Genomic DNA, 17,993 nt, shown 5'->3' on the forward strand with positions numbered 1-17,993 from the left:
CCTACTCTGCTCAGATATAGCGCAAAACAATTTCAATTTCGTTACGAATGGGTGGCTCGCTCAGACCTGAAGATGTATTAAAACCAGAGTGATATCATTGAATATTTGTCTTAAGAATATCTTTCAGACATGGCACCATTTTCTTCTATTTGCGTTGCGAACTTTTCGAGATATAGCGTAAAACAATTTCATTATGGAAGCGGGCCACGAACCTGGTGCCCAGACTGGAAGCGATATAGAAACCAGAGTAGTACCATTGGATTTATTTTGCAAATAACTACCAGGTGACACCATTAGCTTCTATTTTCGTTGTAAACCTCCTCAGATATAGTGAAAAATAATACCATTACGAATTCGGGCTATGAGCCCGGTACCAAGACGGGAAGAGGAGTTATAATCTGAGTTTGGTGTCATTGAATTTGTCTTAATAAAATCTACCCGCAGACGGGAACTACAGTAATTCTGAATAGTTCTTGAGATGTGAGTGCTTAAATGATTTCGTTATTGCATTTTGCGAATGCACCCAGTATCGTCAGATGATTTGAAAGACATGTGAACGTCAAAAATACAAATACAAAGACCACAATAGGTAAAAAAACAATCATCCCAGTGTATTGCTCAATAAAACACAGTGGAATGGTCACAAATAGTATTATACTTGAAAAATGCTTACTACTGTTGGTTGTTTTTCTTGATTTCGTAGTTCTTCCAGAATCTCACCTAGAAAGTCAAACGTTCTTCAATTAAAAAATGTTATAAATATCTTCTACCATCAGTAAATGCTGTATTAGTTTCTGCTGCACAGTTCAAATAACTCAATTTCTTACAGCAGAATGTTTGTGTCATTGCAATAAAAACAAATTTACCCATTTTATAAGTCTAATCTATAATATAAAATCACAAACTCGAAAAGGGCCTGTTTCTATGCACCGGAAATTAGTGACGATTTTGTGTTACAAAAATCCGTTACGATTTTGGGTCAAGTTTTCATTTAACTCCTGAACATAACTCGTGAAATGTTTGACCCATCGGGACCAAGTTTTGTGTATGCACCGAGAAGTATGTATATATCACCAGTGCTCCCATTACACAGGGTCCGTGTACCCAGAGCTGGGCATTGGACAGATACCGTCATGGAGAATTCGACAGGTTTGATTTCGAATTCCGCCTTTATGCATCTCATTGTTTTCATTGCGTATTGTGCTGGATTATTGCGGCGCACTGCAAATGGTGGTGCATTGCTGACTGTGGTAGTGCATCGGGTGCTGTATCGCTTATTGCAATGGAGCGGTCATAGAGTATTGTGGTGTATTGCGTATTATAGTGCTATACTTATTGCGATGTATCGGATATTGTGCTGCATTGCGTACTCTAGGGCTTTGCTTCTTGCGATGCATCGCGTATTGGGCTGTTTTGCGTATTGTGGTGCATTGGGTATTGTGCTGCATTGCTTATTGTGGTCCATTGCGTGCTATATTGCTTATTATAATGCAGTGCTTATGGTGTATTGTAGTCCATTGCAAATTGTGGTGCATTGCTGACTGTGGTAGTGCATCGGGTGCTGTATCGCTTATTGCAATGGAGCGGTCATAGAGTATTGTGGTGTATTGCGTATTATAGTGCTATACTTATTGCGATGTATCGGATATTGTGCTGCATTGCGTACTCTAGGGCTTTGCTTCTTGCGATGCATCGCGTATTGGGCTGTTTTGCGTATTGTGGTGCATTTTGTATTGTGCTGCATTGCTTATTGTGGTCCATTGCGTGCTATATTGCTTATTATAATGCAGTGCTTATGGTGTATTGTAGTCCATTGCAAATTGTGGTGTACCACATGCTGTGGTGCTTATTGTGCTGTATTATCTATGGTTGTGGTGCATTTCTTATTGTGCTGCATTGCCGATGATGGTGGGTGCATTAGGCATTGTGCATTATTGCTTATTTTAGTACCCTGAATATAATGTCGCATTGTCAATGATGGCGCAATGCGTATTGTGCTGTATTGCTTAGTGTTGTGGCGACGCAATATTCCTCGAGATTGCTGTTGCGACGCGCGCGCTCCCTCTTCGGCTCTACTGTCGTCTCATGCGCTCACGTTTCTGTCCGATATTCTCATGTACCTGTATAATATTCCAGAGTCATCTTGTTGTTGTAACCGTAAGTCGCGTACTATTTCGCTCTCAAGTTAATTGAATAAATGTTAATTATTTGTTAATTTGCTCATTATTTTATGTCACGGAATAATCTAAGGCATCAAGTAGCTAAACTGGTGACAACCGGCCGTTTCAATATGGATATTATCGCACCTGCTTTTCTTTCGTTTATCAGCACCATGTGGCCTTCTCAATAGTAAAAATTTCTGCAGTTTATATTTTTTAGGTAGGCGAAACTTTTATTTCACGTTTCGACATCTCATTTAGCTAACTAAACTGCTCTTAATTCATCATGGCAAATCCGAATGCACAACAGGATTAATCATATCAAGCTGATGTCAACGCACGTGCTTCCGATTTGTGCCGTATCGCATTCAAGGCACCTCCATTCTGGGAAACGGATTCTGCAATGTGGTTTGCTTAAGTGAGGTCACAATTTTTTATTTCTGGCATCTCATGACTTAACAAAATTCCATTCTGTTGTCGCGTCATTAGATTCAAACGTTTTGAAATGTGTCCGTGATATTATCGTTCAGCCACCCACCACTGATGCCTATAACATGCTCAAAAAACGCGTGCTTGCATATTTCGAGCAATCGGAAAGTTCAAGACTTCGATTATTGTTCAACGATTTGCATTTAGGTGATCAACGCCCATCACAATTACTTTGCGAAATGGAAAGTCTCAATGATGGAAAACTAAACGAAAGCTCACTCTGTACGTTGTGGACCCAACGGTTACCCTCGCATGTACAACAGATTCTCAGTGCTTGCAGTGATGAATCTGCAAATATTCGGAAGCTCGCTACAATCGCCGATAAAGTCTGTGAGGTATCCAGAAACACTACCGTAGTCGTGACCGTCAATTCTCATTCCGAGGTCAGCACCCTCCGTACAGAAATTGCCGAACTAAACAATGCTTTTCAACAGTTCAGCAGCAACAATTGATCTTATTCTAGTCGCAGCCGCATTCGTTTCGCCAACGTTCCAGAAACCGATCCTGATCCAGTCCACGTTCTCAAGGGCTGTGTTGGTACCACCACAATTTCGGCGAGAAGGCTCTCAAGTGTGTTGTCACTCCTTGCAACTGGTCTACGGGAAACTAGTCGGCGCAGCTGCTTCGTCGGCGGCAGGCTGTGGTACAACAAGCCGACTTTTCGTTTTCGAGCGCAAAACTCGGGCACGATTTCTAGTGGACAGCGGAGCAGTTATTAGTTGTTTTCCCAAACGGCTAACGTCCTTGAAACGTCTTCCTACGGAATTCAAGCTGTATGCAGCGAACGGGTGTGAAATCCGGACTTACGGTAAGCTCAGACTAGAACTTGATTTTGGGTTGAGGCGATTATATATATTTACATGGAATTTCGTTATTACCGATATTTCTATCCCAATTTTTGGCGCCGATTTTTTTGAACGATTCGACTTACTAGTCGACGTCAAAACAAGTGTATTCGCGATAACGAAACATCCTTATCAGCGTTATGTTCATCTGCTGAATGCCCACCTATGAGTTTATCTCATGTCAATGGGAAATCGCAGTACGTTACCATTGTAGGTAAATTTCCCCAATTATTGGGCGCTAATCCCCAAATCAAGCCAGGTTATGACATGTTGAGTCACTGTATAGAAACAACCGGACTTCCCGTGTTTTCGAAACCGCGGAGACTCAATCCCGAAAAACTCGCTGCTTTAAAAACGGAATTTCAAATGCTCATGAATCAAGAATTTGAGGCCATCAAAAAACCCATAGGCCAGCCCATTTATTTTGTGCAAAAGAAAGACAGTACTTGGCGCATATGTGGGGTTTCAGAGCGCTTAATAAAGTTACGGTAGCTGATAAGTACCCCCCCCCCCCCATATCCACGACTTCATTCTGGGATTGCGAGGAAAGAAGATCTTTTCGAAAGTTGACCTCGTAAGGGCTTATGAGCAGATACCCATCGAGCCCAAGGACATTCGAAAAACCGCTGTAGCTACTCCAATTGGCTTGTTCGAATTTCTGAATATGCCATATGGTCTCCGAAACGCTGGAAGCACATTTCAACGCTTTGTTGAAAACATTCTTCGCTATCTCGATTTTTGTTTCGCTTATTTGGACGATATCTTCATCTTTTCTGAGAGGATGACATTTCCCATAAGCAACATTTAGAGACGCTTTTCCAGAGACTCCAGGATTTCGGACGGGTAATCAACTTGCACAAATGCGTTTTTCGGAGTTACCAAAATTTCCTTTTTAGGATTCTTGGTATCAGAAAAAGGAGTTTCTCCCCCTTGCCTGACAAAGTTCGTACCCTTAGTCGACTACCTCTTGCCTAAGACAGTTAAAGAACTTAGAAATTTTTTGCCGTTCTAAATTTCTACCATCTATTTTTTAAGGGCGCTGCAACAAAATAATCTTATTTATATGCTCTCGTAAGCAATAAACGTAAGAATGACAAAACCCCTATCGATTGGACTGGCACTACTGAAGAAGGTTTTGAATCATGCAAACAATTAATTGTTGATGCCACTGCTTCAGCATTCCCAGAGCCCCATGGTTAATGCACCTGACTTTGCAGTAGGCGCTGTATTGCTACAGAAGGTTGAGAAAAAGGACTTAAACCTCTTGGTTTCTTACTCTAAAAAAATACAGAACATTTGATCGTGAACTTTTGGCAATTTATTTGGCCGTCAAACACTTCCAACATATGTTAGAAGGCAGACAGGTCGTTATTTTATGCGATCACAAGCCTCTTACATTTGTGTTCAATCAAAAGCTAGAGAAATCATCTGCTCGTCAAACACGATATCTAGAACTCATTGGTCAGTACACCACTGATATTCGGCACGTATCAGGTGAAGAAAACGTTATTGCTGACACATTATCAAGAATCAACGAAATAAAACTATCCGATTCTTTAGACCTAGATTTCATGGCTGCTGATCAACAAAATGATCAGGACTTACAAAATCTGCTAACATCAAACACTTTCAAGCTGCTGCAGTAACGTTTCGTGTGGCAATCCATGAGAAAAGACTGCTCTACATGGTGTCGACAGTGCATTTCATGCCGAAAGGTGAAGGTTCACAAGCACGCACGGTCTCCTCTTGCAGAGTATCCGCTCCATCTCACAGATTTCGACATGTCTATCTTGACATTGTCATCCCTCTTCTGCCATCCAGTGGGAATTCCTACTTGCTCACCTGCATCGATAGATACATCCGCTGGCCTGAAGCCGTTCCTATTCCGAATCAAACAACCGAGACTACAGCTTCAGCGTTCATCAAATGATGGGTGTCCCGTTATAGCGTTCCTGATGTCATCACAACTGACTAGGGCATGAATTTCGAATCTCATCTTTTCCAGCACTTGTCAAGACTACTCGGTGTTCAGCGAATTCGAACTACCTCTTACCATCCTCAAGCGAATGGGATGGTAGAGAGATTTCATCGAACTATGAAAAGTGCTCTGATGACAGTAGACCCAATTCATTGGAGCGAGGCTCTACCCCTGGTATTGCTATCTCTTCGATCAACAGTTCGTGAAGATCTGCAATCATCACCCTCTGAACTAGTTTTCAGAACTGTCCTCAGACTTCCCGGGGAACTCATCCAAAGTTCTGACCAGCAGCCAGTTCCAGCACCTATATTCGTCGAGAGGATTCAACACATGTCCAAACCGAGACCAACACCAGCTTCCAACCATGCCAAACAATCAGTGTTCGTTTCAAAGGACTTGAAGTAGTGTTCTCACGTTTTTCTACGGACTGATGCTTTGAGACGTCCATTGGTTCCACAATATCAAGGACCATATCATGTCATATCTAGAGACTTTAAAAATTTTTGTTTACTAATTAACAATAAGCAAGTTTTTGTTTCTATAGATCGGGTAAAGCGTGCATATATCCAGCAAGAATCCAACACGTTTTCCTTTCTCAGTGATGTTAATGTGCCCATACCTAACGCATGTAAAACAAAATTTGGCCGCAAAATTAAGCCCCTAGTCCGTTTTCAGGCGGGCGTTTAATCTACGGGGGGAGTTTGTTGCGATGCAATATTCTTCGAGATTGCTGTTGTGACGCGCGCGCCCTCTTCGGCTCTACTGTCGTCTCATGCGCTCATGTTTCTGTCCGATATTCTCATGTACCTGTATAATATTGCAGAGTCATCTTGTTGTAACCGTCGGTCACGTACGATTTCGCTCTCAAGTTGATTAAAAAAATTTTAATTATTTGTTAACTTGCTCCTATTATTTTATGTCACGGAATACCCCCAGTGGTTCTCAACCTTTTCTGACTCGCGGTGCCCTTTTCAGTGAATAATTTTTCTGGCGGAGCCCTGTTTAACTCGAAGAGCCCTTTTGAGTATATTATTTATATGGCGGTACACACACCCTTTAGGCCTCTTTTTTTGTTTGTTTATCAAATTTATTGATTTATTTTATTATTCTCGAGTGGCCGCGGATCCCCTGGGAAGTGCACATGGAGCCACATGAGCTCCGCGGAGTACCGGTTGAGAACCGCTGCTCTAAGGTATCAAATAGCTGAAATGTGATGCCCTGAATATAGTGGTTCATTGCTAATTGAACTTGCCGATGGTGGTGCATTACGTTTTGTTCATTATTTCTTTATTGTGATGCATTTTGCATTGTTTTGTATTTCTCATTGTGGTGCATTACGTATTGTTCTGCATTTCTTATTGTGGTGCCCTAAACATAGTGGTGCACCACTCATTGTGCTGTATTGCCGATGGTGGTGCATTGCGTATTGTGCTGTATTACTTATTGGTGTGCACAGTGTATAGTGGTTTATTTATTGCTTATCGTGATGCACCGCATATACTTTAGTAGTGCATTACTTATTATGGTGCATTGCGTATTGTGCTGTATTGCAGTGCACTGTAAATAATGGTGCATTGCTGATTTTTGTGGGCTAAAAATAGGTTTTTGAATAGTTTAGCGTGGCGGGTCTGGACCCAGCTTCACTTACATCGTTTACATCGTGCATGGTAGAGATCGCGGAGCTTCTGTCGGAAAGAATGTTTTGTTGTAAGTGCCGTATGAGCTCTGATACGAAGAAAACGAAATGGAAGGTCTAGGGTTGCTAGACGTCCGCATTTGGGATTGAAAATTATTCCCTCATGAATTAATGAGGGACTCGTTGACCTCGGAACGTTGTGTCGGGAGGGGGGGGGGTCATATGGCCCGAGCCCTCTAGGTTTGAGTGCCACTGAGGTGCTGCATTTAATGAACTTTCAATTAAAATTGAAAAAAAAATTAAATTTTTGAGTGATTACTTTTTATTGTACTATGATTATGTTGTCCTAGGGAGCACTTCCCTCCATGGCAACGTGAGCATTCATTACTACTGACGAGCTTTAAGCCAATGTTGGCATGTCTTGTTGCGTATTGTTGTGCATTGTTCGTTGTACTGCATCGCTGTGTTGATTATTGTAATGTAGTGCCTATTGTGCTGTGTAGCTTATTGTGGTGCATCGTTGATTTTTTGAGTATTTCTGATATTGGTACATTGCGTATTGTTATGCATCACGAATTGTAGTGTATCGCTTGCCGTATTGCTTATTAAACTATTTATTATTGTATTGTACTGTATTACTTATTTTAATGCAGTGCTTATTGTGCATCGTGAAGCGTTGCTTATTGTGTTGTATTGCTCATTGCGATGCATTTCGTATTGTACTGCATCGCGTGCTGTATTGCTTATTGTAATGCAGTTCTTATTGCATATTGTGGTGCATTGCTTATAGAGTTGTATTACTTATTGTGCTGTACTGCTTATTGTGGTACACTGTATACAGTGGTTCATTGCTTATTATGCTGTAATACGAGTGGTGCATTGCTGATTGTAGTGCATTGCGTATTGTACTGCACCGCGTGCTATAATGCTTATTGTAATGCAGTGTTTGTTGCGTATTGTGGTGCAGTACGTATTGTGCTAAATTGCTTATTGTGGCGCATTGCTGATTGTAGTTGCGCGTGCAGTATTGCTTATTTTAATACAGTGGTTACAAATACAAATACAAATACAAATACAACGCCACAACAGGCAAAATGCCCAACGAGGTGGCTGATAAAAAGATGCCCATAAAAATATGGTTGTCATATGTTTCAAAAATACAGCAACCCAATTAAAAATGCAATTAACACAAATTACAAACAATATATACACATACGGAGTATTGTGGTGCTTATTGCGATTCTTCGCGCGTATTTTGCTGTATTGCGCATTATGGTGCATTGTAGTGCATTGCATATTGAGTTGAAGTGCTTATTGTGGCGCATCACTAATCGTGATGCAATACAGCACGCTCATTCGATACAATGTTGAGGTTATTTTGGAGAGATGCTTGGTCGGATTCGTTGTGCACCGTTTGGTAGATGACGCAATCATCTGCAAATAGTCTAATATGGCAATTGATGGAATTAGGAAGATTGTTCATATAAATAATTGTTCAAAAATAATAATGGCGAGAGGACCAAACCCTAGGGCGTGCCAGACTTGGAGAAATGAGGAGTTCTGGCCCTTGAAGGAGACAAACTGACTGTGGTTGGTAAGGAAGGCTTTCACCCATTTAACCAGTTGAATGCACCAAGGTTTTGGAGTTCAAGTAGAAGTTTATTGTGGGACACCCTGTCAAAAGCTTTAGAGAAATCCAAGAAAATTTTATCAATTTGGACGTTTTTGTCGATACTGCTTGTTAAATCATGTGTGAAAAGTGCTAATTGGGTAGTTACTGATAAAGATGATCGAAAGCCATGTTGATTTCAGAAAAAAAGTTTATTGAGATTAAGGTGTGAGTGGATTTCTTTGGCAACTATGTGCTGAAAAAGCTTTCAGCAAGTACAGGCGATAGCGACTGGTCTGAAATTAAGGGGATTTGAAAGAGATCCTTATATATATATATATATATATATATATATATATGAATTGTGATAATCTTATTGATTTTCCAGTCAGAGGTCAAGTTAGATGAGTTTATGACACGTTGAAGATAATCAAAATGTAATTAGAAATTTCATCATCGCAAAATTAATAATATGATTTGCGATACCATCGGGGCCAATGGAGTGGGGTTTCAGTTTTTTTAAAATTTTCAGAAGGCCTGGTTGAGCATGGGGGCTATATAGAAACAACCGAACTTTCTGTATTTTCGAAACCGCGGAAACTCAATCCCGAAAAACTCGCTGCTTTGAAAACCGAATTTCAAATGTGGTATTTTGAGGCCACCAAAAAACCCATGGGCCAGCCCCATTCATTTTGTGCAAACGAAAGACAGTACTTGGCGCATATGTGGGGTTTCAGAGCGTTCAATAAAGTTACGGTAGCTGATAAGTAACCCCTCCCCCCATATCCACGACTTCTGGGATTGCGAGGAAAGAAGATCTTTTTTCAAAAGTTTACCTCGAAAGGGGAAAGAGTCAATCTTGTTAAAGTTGAGTTTTGCAGCGTGTTTAAAGGAAGGGAGAGTGTGATGGAGGGAAAAATTTACAAAAGGCATTTTTGTGGTTGGAAACGATATCAAAAACTGAGAAATCGGAAACCGTTATTTTATATGAAACAGCAATTTTAAGGTCTAATGTAGAGCTTGAGTGGTTCGAGATTCTTGTCGGTTCTAGAATAGTTTGAACGAGATTAAACTTAAGGAAAAGAAAAACAACTCTATCATTAATAAAATGGTTAACCGACAGGAACTCCATTTTCTGCTAGTCAATTCCTGGTAGGTTCCAGTCACCAGCTAAGATTAGGAGGTGTTAATTAAAAAAATATATCTAAAATTGATTCCAATTCAACAAAACAGTGAAGATCTGGGAGGGTAAATAAAGAGAAAATATTGTAATACGAGTGCAGTTCGGGCAACGCCCCACTCAGCACCAACAATTTCAAGAAGATGAATGGAGCTGTTAAAGACGAGGGCAACGCCCCCTCCCCGGGTGTTTCTCTCTTTACGAAACGCAAGGTAGTTAGGCGGTAAGAATTCGGAACTGCTGATATTTCTATATAACCAGGTTTCAGTGACAGCAATAAAACTGGGATTATGAGCTTAAAATATGGATTCGAAAGAATGAATTTTATCGATAATCTGTACCGATTTCGAAGGAATTTTTCTGAGGTGCTACAAGGGAATTTGACGTGGTGAAGTTCTGGGGGCGAGAGCTAAAAAGGTGGGGGAAGAAGATTGGGGGAAGTCAGACGGGGGGGGGGAATATTAAGATGCATCGCGCATTGTGCTGTATTACATATTGTGGTGCATTGCGTACTATATTGCATAGCTCGCTGTACTGCTTATTATAATGCATAGCTCGCTGTACTGCTTATTATAATGCAAAACGTACTGCGTATTGTGCTGTATTGCTTATAGTGGTGAACTGCAATGCAGTGCATTGATTGTGGTGTGTTGCCTATTGTGCTGTACTGCTATGTCGTGCATTGCTGATTGTGGTGCATTGCTCGCTGTACAGCTTAATGTTCTGTAGTAACTGGCGGATTATGTCCCGAGGCGCAAAAGAAAATATTGGGCTCCTTAAATTACAAAATAATGTGAAGTTTGGGGTTTTCGGGACTCTTTAGAAGTCGGAGCCCCGGGCGCGCGCACGCCTCTGGCTGTAGTGCCTATCGTGGTTCACTGCTGATTGTGGTGTGTTGTGTATTTTGCGGTATTGCTTATTGTGGTGCACTGCTGATGATCCTGTATTATCGGTGGTGGGGCATTTCAAATCGTGCTGTATTGCTCATTGTGGTGCACTACAAAAAGTGGTGCATTGCGTATTGTGCTGTATTGCTTATGGTGGTGCAGTGCAAATAATGGTGCATTGCGTTTTGTAGTGGTGCATTCCATATTGTAGTGCACTGCAAATAGTGGTGCATTGCGTATTGCAGTGCACTGCAAATAGTGGTGCATTGCGTATTGTAGTGCACTGCAATTAGTGATGCACTGCGTATTGTAGTGCATTGCGATTAGTAATGCACCGCGTATTGTAGTGCACTGCAAGTAGTGGTGCATTGCGTATTTTAATGCGTTGGGTGCTGTATTGTTTATCGCAATGCAGTGCTTATTCCGTATCGTGGTTCATTGAGCATTATTGTGCTTTGCTTAATTCGATACATCGCGTGATACATATTGTACTTCATTACATATTATAGCGCACTGCATTACTTATTGTGGTGAATTGCCTATGGTGGTGCATTGCGTATTGTGCTGTATTGTTGTACACTGCATATAGTGGTGCATTGATTATTGTGCAGTATTACTTATTGTGGTGCACTGTATGTAGTAGTGCATTGCTTATTATTCGGTATTGCCGATAGTGGTGCATTGCGTATTGTAGTGCATCACATGCTGTATTGCTGGAAAGGGGGGTTGGATCCCTAGTAAGATTATAAGATCACTAATATTTACTATTCAAAATTTTTGCTGGAATTATATTTTACTAATTAAATGAAATCTTTTCCTTTTGATGTTTCTATTATATTTGTAGATTATTTCTCAGTATTTTGTGTGAGTTAGAATTTGTCATTGGATTTTTTGTTTTTATTTTGTGAAATTCTTTTTTTTCCAAAGTGCTCATTGTGGTGCACTACAAAAACCACCATCTTGGATTTGTAAGAAAAATGCATACTTTTTACTATTTCTATTTGCGTATTTTCTGATCGACTTATATTTTTTCGCTTTCATTTCATTTTTATTTTTACTTCTGTCAGGTTACCGTGTCTCTTTGGTGTTTATTGGAACAAATTCGCTGCCTACTTACTTGTATATCCTCTTCATAACTCAGCCAAAACTGACGTATGAGAAAAAAAAACACATTTTGATTGAGTTGTATTTATTGTGTAACAAAATGCCCTTTGAAAAGAAAAAATCAATTTTGTCAAAATCTTTACTTGGGCTATTTAAATTAGGCACACATATGTGTACCTCAGGTCTTGACTTGAAAAAAGAATAATTAAAAATCATTTAAAACGGCTTAACATAAGGTCTTGAAATTAGTTTATATGGCAGTTGCATACATGCATAAAATCAAGTACCACAGTGATCTATACTACCGAAGACGCTAAGTGAATGGAAAAGAAGACATAGAATTTCTTATTCTTGTTACATATATGACCTGATAAATTCTAAAAATTTATAAGAGTATATGATTTATTAAGAAGTCACCAACGAATAAGGCAAATACACGAAAAATACAAAAAATCCTAATGCATTTCGAAACCAACGGGTGTCGTCTTTAAAGGAAAAAATATTCTACAACTAATCACAAGCTGACCGAGTTTCCCCCTTATGTTGAATAACAAATCTTAAATCTCGGTTGCTCAGCGGAAAAAAGTACGTCTGTTCACTTCAAACGTCGTGATAAGTATGAAGCCGTATGATTCTGCGTGTGATACTGGTTTAGCGTCCTAATTGGACGCTTCTGGAATGCAGTTACCCGATTAGTCTATTCGAATTTCATTAAATTCCCGCTTGAAATGAATTTAATCCATGCCGTTGTGATCGGTGGTGTTATATTTATTATAGTTTACTAGTATATTTTTGAAGTTCCGAATATATGTGCCTTCTTGCTTTTATGGGACTAGATGGCTATCTATCTATAATTACTTGAAAAAAAGATGTCTCATATCCCCCTCATTTTGACAAACTTTTATTCCCCCCCCCCACTTCCAGGATTACATATATTACCATCACTATAACCGGCGCTCAAAAGAATGTCAATGATAATAATAATAATAAATTTTATTGATTTGACCAGTAGGTCCTTCAATGAGTGACAATTCGTTGTTGTTACTTTTTACAGTTATATTTACAAAATATACCATGCATTGGGAATATAATGAAGCACATATGTGGGTGTCAGAACAATTAAAAAGAATGTCAATGAATGGTCAACAAATCTTTGTTTGCCTTTTAATGGTGGTCTCTTTGTATAAAAAGTCTTGGGACCATTTTCTGTCTTTACTACATTTTGCTGAAGGTTCTTCTATAGTTTGTGTTATGGCCTACTGTCAACTCCACAACATATGACGTAAAATCACCCCCAGATTACATTCAACCCTTTTCTTTTTTTCCCCTCCCTCATGTTAATGTTACATAGAATCCTTTCCCCTGTTTAAGTATTTTGTTTGAAATTAAATGTTTTTTGGTCACCCTTTTTATACAAATTTCTTCGGGCCCCATTATCAGTAGCCGTGGCTCCCCTTTAAAGAGATATTTATCGGTGTCGCCCCCCTTCATCTGGAATATCCTAAGGCCTCGGTTGAGAACCACTGGTCTATAGCGATAATACTGGTATCATACTTTCTCTCGAAGATGACGGATTAGTCAACCTGGTATTTCAAAGAGCTCCAAAACTGAATGGGAAGGTCAGAACACGTCATATGTCTTTCCGATTCATATGTTTAAAGGCCGAAACACACTACACTGACATGACGTAAAGTGATTATCGGTTTTTAGACGACATCTCATTACATGTTGTCTCATTCTGTGGAAACAGAACATAAATCATTCTTGTAGACTAGTGTAATCCAATGAAGCAGGTATAGGGATATTAAATTCAATACGCAACTCGAGGAAAATTTAGTTTTTCCAAATTCAATTTCCATGTTTTTTTTTGGTGAATTAAAATTATCAATCGAGAAACTTGAAATTTGATGGCTGTTGAACAATACGGGCATACGGTGATAATTTAAAGAATGATGTCTTAAGAGAGTATTAGTAAGATGTAAAACTTGCTCAATTATTTTCCAAACCGATACATAAATCGAATTTGAATTATTGAACAATGTACAAAAATATCTAAAGAACACTTACTTATATGAATATTATGCAATAAACTTACCCGAGTCATACTCAAGCGCTATTGTTCGAATTGGTTCTGACAAAACTACACAGAGTAGAGTGACTAAAATGAAAGTTGAGCTCAAATAAGCATGTATGTATATATTAGAAAGAGTATTTCTCTTCATGATCAATAATATCCTGTAGTTACGACTAATCCATGAACTTAAATGCTTCTTTGATAAATTAAAAGTTTGTCTGCACGAAAATATAAGCGCACAGACACTTGCAAGCTCATAGAACGTTACTGCAAGTTCGCAATAAAAGAAAGAAAAATATCACCCACATTTTATTCCACAACTGAGTAATATGATACATGCTTGTACATCAGGGGACCCTTTCAATAGATGTCATCTGACATAGCGCTAGAATATTTATGGCATACCCCCATACTGTTGCGATTTCAGAATCGATATCGGTCATTGTTTCGATCTTCGAAATCGATATGTTGATTGTTATGATCGACTGATGAATCGTTGGGTCATCGCAATATTACACACGTGAATAGGGTGGTGCAGCCAAAAATTTATTTTGGTAAGTGACGACTGGTATTTCTGCGGAGGGGGAGGTGGTGACAAAGTGATAGAATAATACATTTAACCATGTTATTACGTATAGTCAAACTCCGTTAAAACGACACCTTGGCTTGACGTCGATAATTTACGGTTCCGGCAGTTTCCCATAGAGAATAATGTTAATGAACGTTGCTTATAACGTCCATGAAAGCGTAATGACTTCTGATATTATGACCCATTTCCCCTTACTTTTGCTTCCGTTCTCTCTGTGTTTTTCTAAGAAATTCTTAGAATTAGGGCTCATCACATTGAGGCGACGTTTGTCTGTTTCCCTGTTTATGCAAAATATTAAAAAAAAATGCATTACACGTTCGACACTCTGGCTTGCATATTAAAATGACCCATATATGAGTGATTCAGAGTTTATGAGTACAATTCCATATTTTCCACTATATTATTTCGCGCTTTCTCATTTTGTCCATAAAAATACCGTTTTTCAAAAAGCTTCTCAATCTTTTGATTAAAATTCTTAATCTTCCCTCGAAATGGGGATGAAGAGAATTTGCATAATTTATAAATTATGTTGTAATGCGTATCACTATAGATATATATGTATAAATATTCATATCTATAATATTTTCATATATCACTGCCATGCTTTTTTTCATCTTTTTTTCCTGTAATAAATTTTGAATTTCTTCAGACTTATTGTAGCAATGTATTTCTTCCCAATGGTTTCAGTCACAATTGGCAAAATTTTTGGAAAGAATTAACCATAGTCCATGTTTATGATCGCTAATTCTCGAATTTTTCTCAATTAAGCATGGTCACCCTTATCATGAAGTAACAAATTAATATATATACATATATATGTCGTATTTTATTGCATCCGATTATATTTTTCAATTTAAAATGTCTTGAAACGTCAACCTCGATTATAACGACAATATTTCGCGGGATTTGATTAGATTTCGTTACAACTGGCAAAAGGTTCCCAAGGTGTCATCCTCAAAAAATTATGAAAAAAATTGAGTACTTTCATCTCCCCCAGAAACATATAAAAACAAAAAAATTAGCAGGGAATGCAATTATTAAAGTGCAAAAAATATTTAAAAATTGCAACAGTCGGCAAGCCATCGCCTCTTGCGCTTCTTGTCGATACCTAATAAAATCTGCTTTTCACTTTCTTTCCACCTGGCTTCTCTCTGCTCCAAACTAATTTTATTTTTCTTACTAGGGAGGCTCTGCCCCTCCCTGCCGCCTGTTACGGCCAACCGCTCCCCTTTTTCTCTTCACAACATATCTTGTTTATTTCGTCCCACTTCATCAGAGTGCTATGAAAAGTGACATGTCAAAGCACCAGCTTACTCACGAATTTTACAATAATAAAGGAAAAATAAAAAGCAAATGTAATTCATCAAGCACCCCCAGAAAATTTCTCCATGAACAAGTACATGATTAAGATAAAACTCTCCCCAGATTAAAGCTCTGTTGGACCGCGAAAAATTATCACTTGTATTCATTTTACCAACAAATAAATTCCAGGGCCCCCAATCCAAGGACCTATTACCTAATTCGCAGAATTTTAGCGGAGTCTAGACTGGATTTATCTCGGGCTTTCACTATTGCAAATTCTACAATGTTGCAAATTCTCAGTGTAAAACAACAAAGAAACAATGCGATTAATCCAGGGCCTCCAAAATGAAACCTGACAACTACCACATGAGACCGCCGACCTCGAAGCTTGTCGGACTTGTCCCTTCTGTGACGGCCACGAAAAATTTTCATTTGTATTCATTTTAACAACGAATAAAATCCAGGATATCATCCAATTTCCTGGGACCCAATTCACATAATTTTAGTGGGGCTCCAGACTGACTTTATCTCGGGCTACCGATGTTGTAAATTTTACAATGTTAAACAACAAAAAACAATGAGATTCATCCAGGACCCCTAAACGAAAACTGTCACACTCTCATTGGGGCCACCGAGCTGGAAGCTTGTCGGGCATACCTTCTGTGAGGGCCATGCAAAATTTTCACTTGTATTAAATTCACCAACAAATAAATTCCAGGACCATTCAAGGTCCCGGGACCCAATTCGTAGAATTTTAGAAACAGTTCATCCAGGGCCCCCAAAATGAAACCTGTCAACTTCCACATGGGGCCCCCACCTGGAAGCTCTACGGTAAATTTTTAGTGGAGCCCCATGCTGGCTTTATCTCGGGCTACCAATGTTGCAAATTTTATAATATGTTGTACAACAAAAAACAATGAGATTCATCCAGGGATTCTACATGAAAACCGTAAACTTCTCCATGTGGCCATCGACCTGGAAACTTGTTGGACATCCCCTCTGTGAGGGCCACGAAAAATTCTCACTGTATTAAATTTCATCATCAACCATTTCCAATCCATTGTTGGATGAAGGTCTCTAAATTTTTCCATTTTTCTCTGTCTGATGCTTTAACCATCCAACCGACTCCAGCTACTTTTCTGATCTCGTCGATCGATTTTGCGTGGGGACGCTTTCTTGGATGTTTAACACCAAACCATGGGGATACCAATCTAGAATACTTGTGGTCCATCTGTTGTCCTGTCTTCTTGCAATATGACTAGCCCATTTCCATTTTATACGTTTAATTCTTCCATGATATCATATATCTTTATGTGGTTCCTTATCCAAGTGATTTGTTTTCTGTCTCTTCTTTTGATGCCTAGCATACACCTTTCCATGCTCGTTTGTGTTGTCTGTAGTCTTTGTATCATCTTGCTTGTGAATGTTCATCTTTCAGCTCCATAAGTCAGTGCTGGTAGTACACACTAGTTTAAACACTCCTCTTTTTAGGCATAGTGGCATGTGACTCTTCAGAATTACAGTTTTTGCCAAAAGTGCTCCATCCTATCCTGATCCTTCTGTTTATTTCATCGATGATTCCGTTGTCCATGGTAATTTCTTGTCCCAGGTATACATCGCTTTCTACTTCTATCTCTGTGTTGTTGAGCAAGATCGTCTTCTTCAACGTAAAAGAGTTGAACATAACCTTTGTCTTTTGCAGATTCATTTCCAAACCCACCTGAATCAGTTCTTGTATCATTTCTTCTAGTTCGTCTCGATTACTGCTAATAATAACAATGTCGTCGGCAAAACACAAATGGTTGAGAAATTCTCATTTTATTTTAATTCCTTTCACACATCCCAATGCAGTTTTCTGAATACTTCTTCTAAAACAGCGGTAAAGAGTTTTGGTGAGATAGTATCAGAAATTTTCAATTTTGAAATCTATTTTTCGCGAACGCTTTTTCGAAGTACATGAAAAGTAACATCGATTTGTCCTGAGTCATGGATGCGTGAGCTAACTGTTCGGGATGCTACACCCTTCGCATTCAAAAACTTCATAAATTTTTTCGAGGACCATGTCCTTGAGAGTTACATTCATGAAATTTATCAATACACGTTCCGGGTCGGTGACATCTTTTGGAATAGTGGTGATGGTT

The 17,993-nt window shown here is 39.1% G+C and overlaps 1 protein-coding gene across 3 annotated transcripts in view; it reads right to left on the reverse strand.

Annotated features, from left to right (window-relative positions):
• The window catches only part of LOC149080456 (uncharacterized), a 1,573,269-nt gene extending 1,559,032 nt beyond the window's left edge, over positions 1 to 14,237 (reverse strand). For 2 of the 3 annotated variants that reach the window (XM_089239571.1, XM_089239572.1), the window contains exons 1-2: positions 13,983 to 14,229; positions 674 to 720 (exon numbers count right to left, since the gene is read on the reverse strand). In XM_089239571.1, the coding sequence (XP_089095697.1) occupies positions 674 to 720; positions 13,983 to 14,109 (174 nt within the window). In that variant the 5' untranslated portion in view covers positions 14,110 to 14,229. Of the gene's footprint in view, positions 1 to 673; positions 721 to 13,982 lie in introns of all 3 variants that reach the window. The other variant, XM_089239569.1, reaches the window with a different exon arrangement.
• Between the last annotated feature and the right edge of the window lie 3,756 nt (positions 14,238 to 17,993).

Source organism: Pholcus phalangioides, unplaced genomic scaffold, assembly GCF_987345545.1.
Source record: "Pholcus phalangioides strain wild (caught in Gottingen) unplaced genomic scaffold, Ppha-v1.0 ptg000011l_1, whole genome shotgun sequence".
Lineage (NCBI taxonomy): Eukaryota > Metazoa > Arthropoda > Arachnida > Araneae > Pholcidae > Pholcus > Pholcus phalangioides.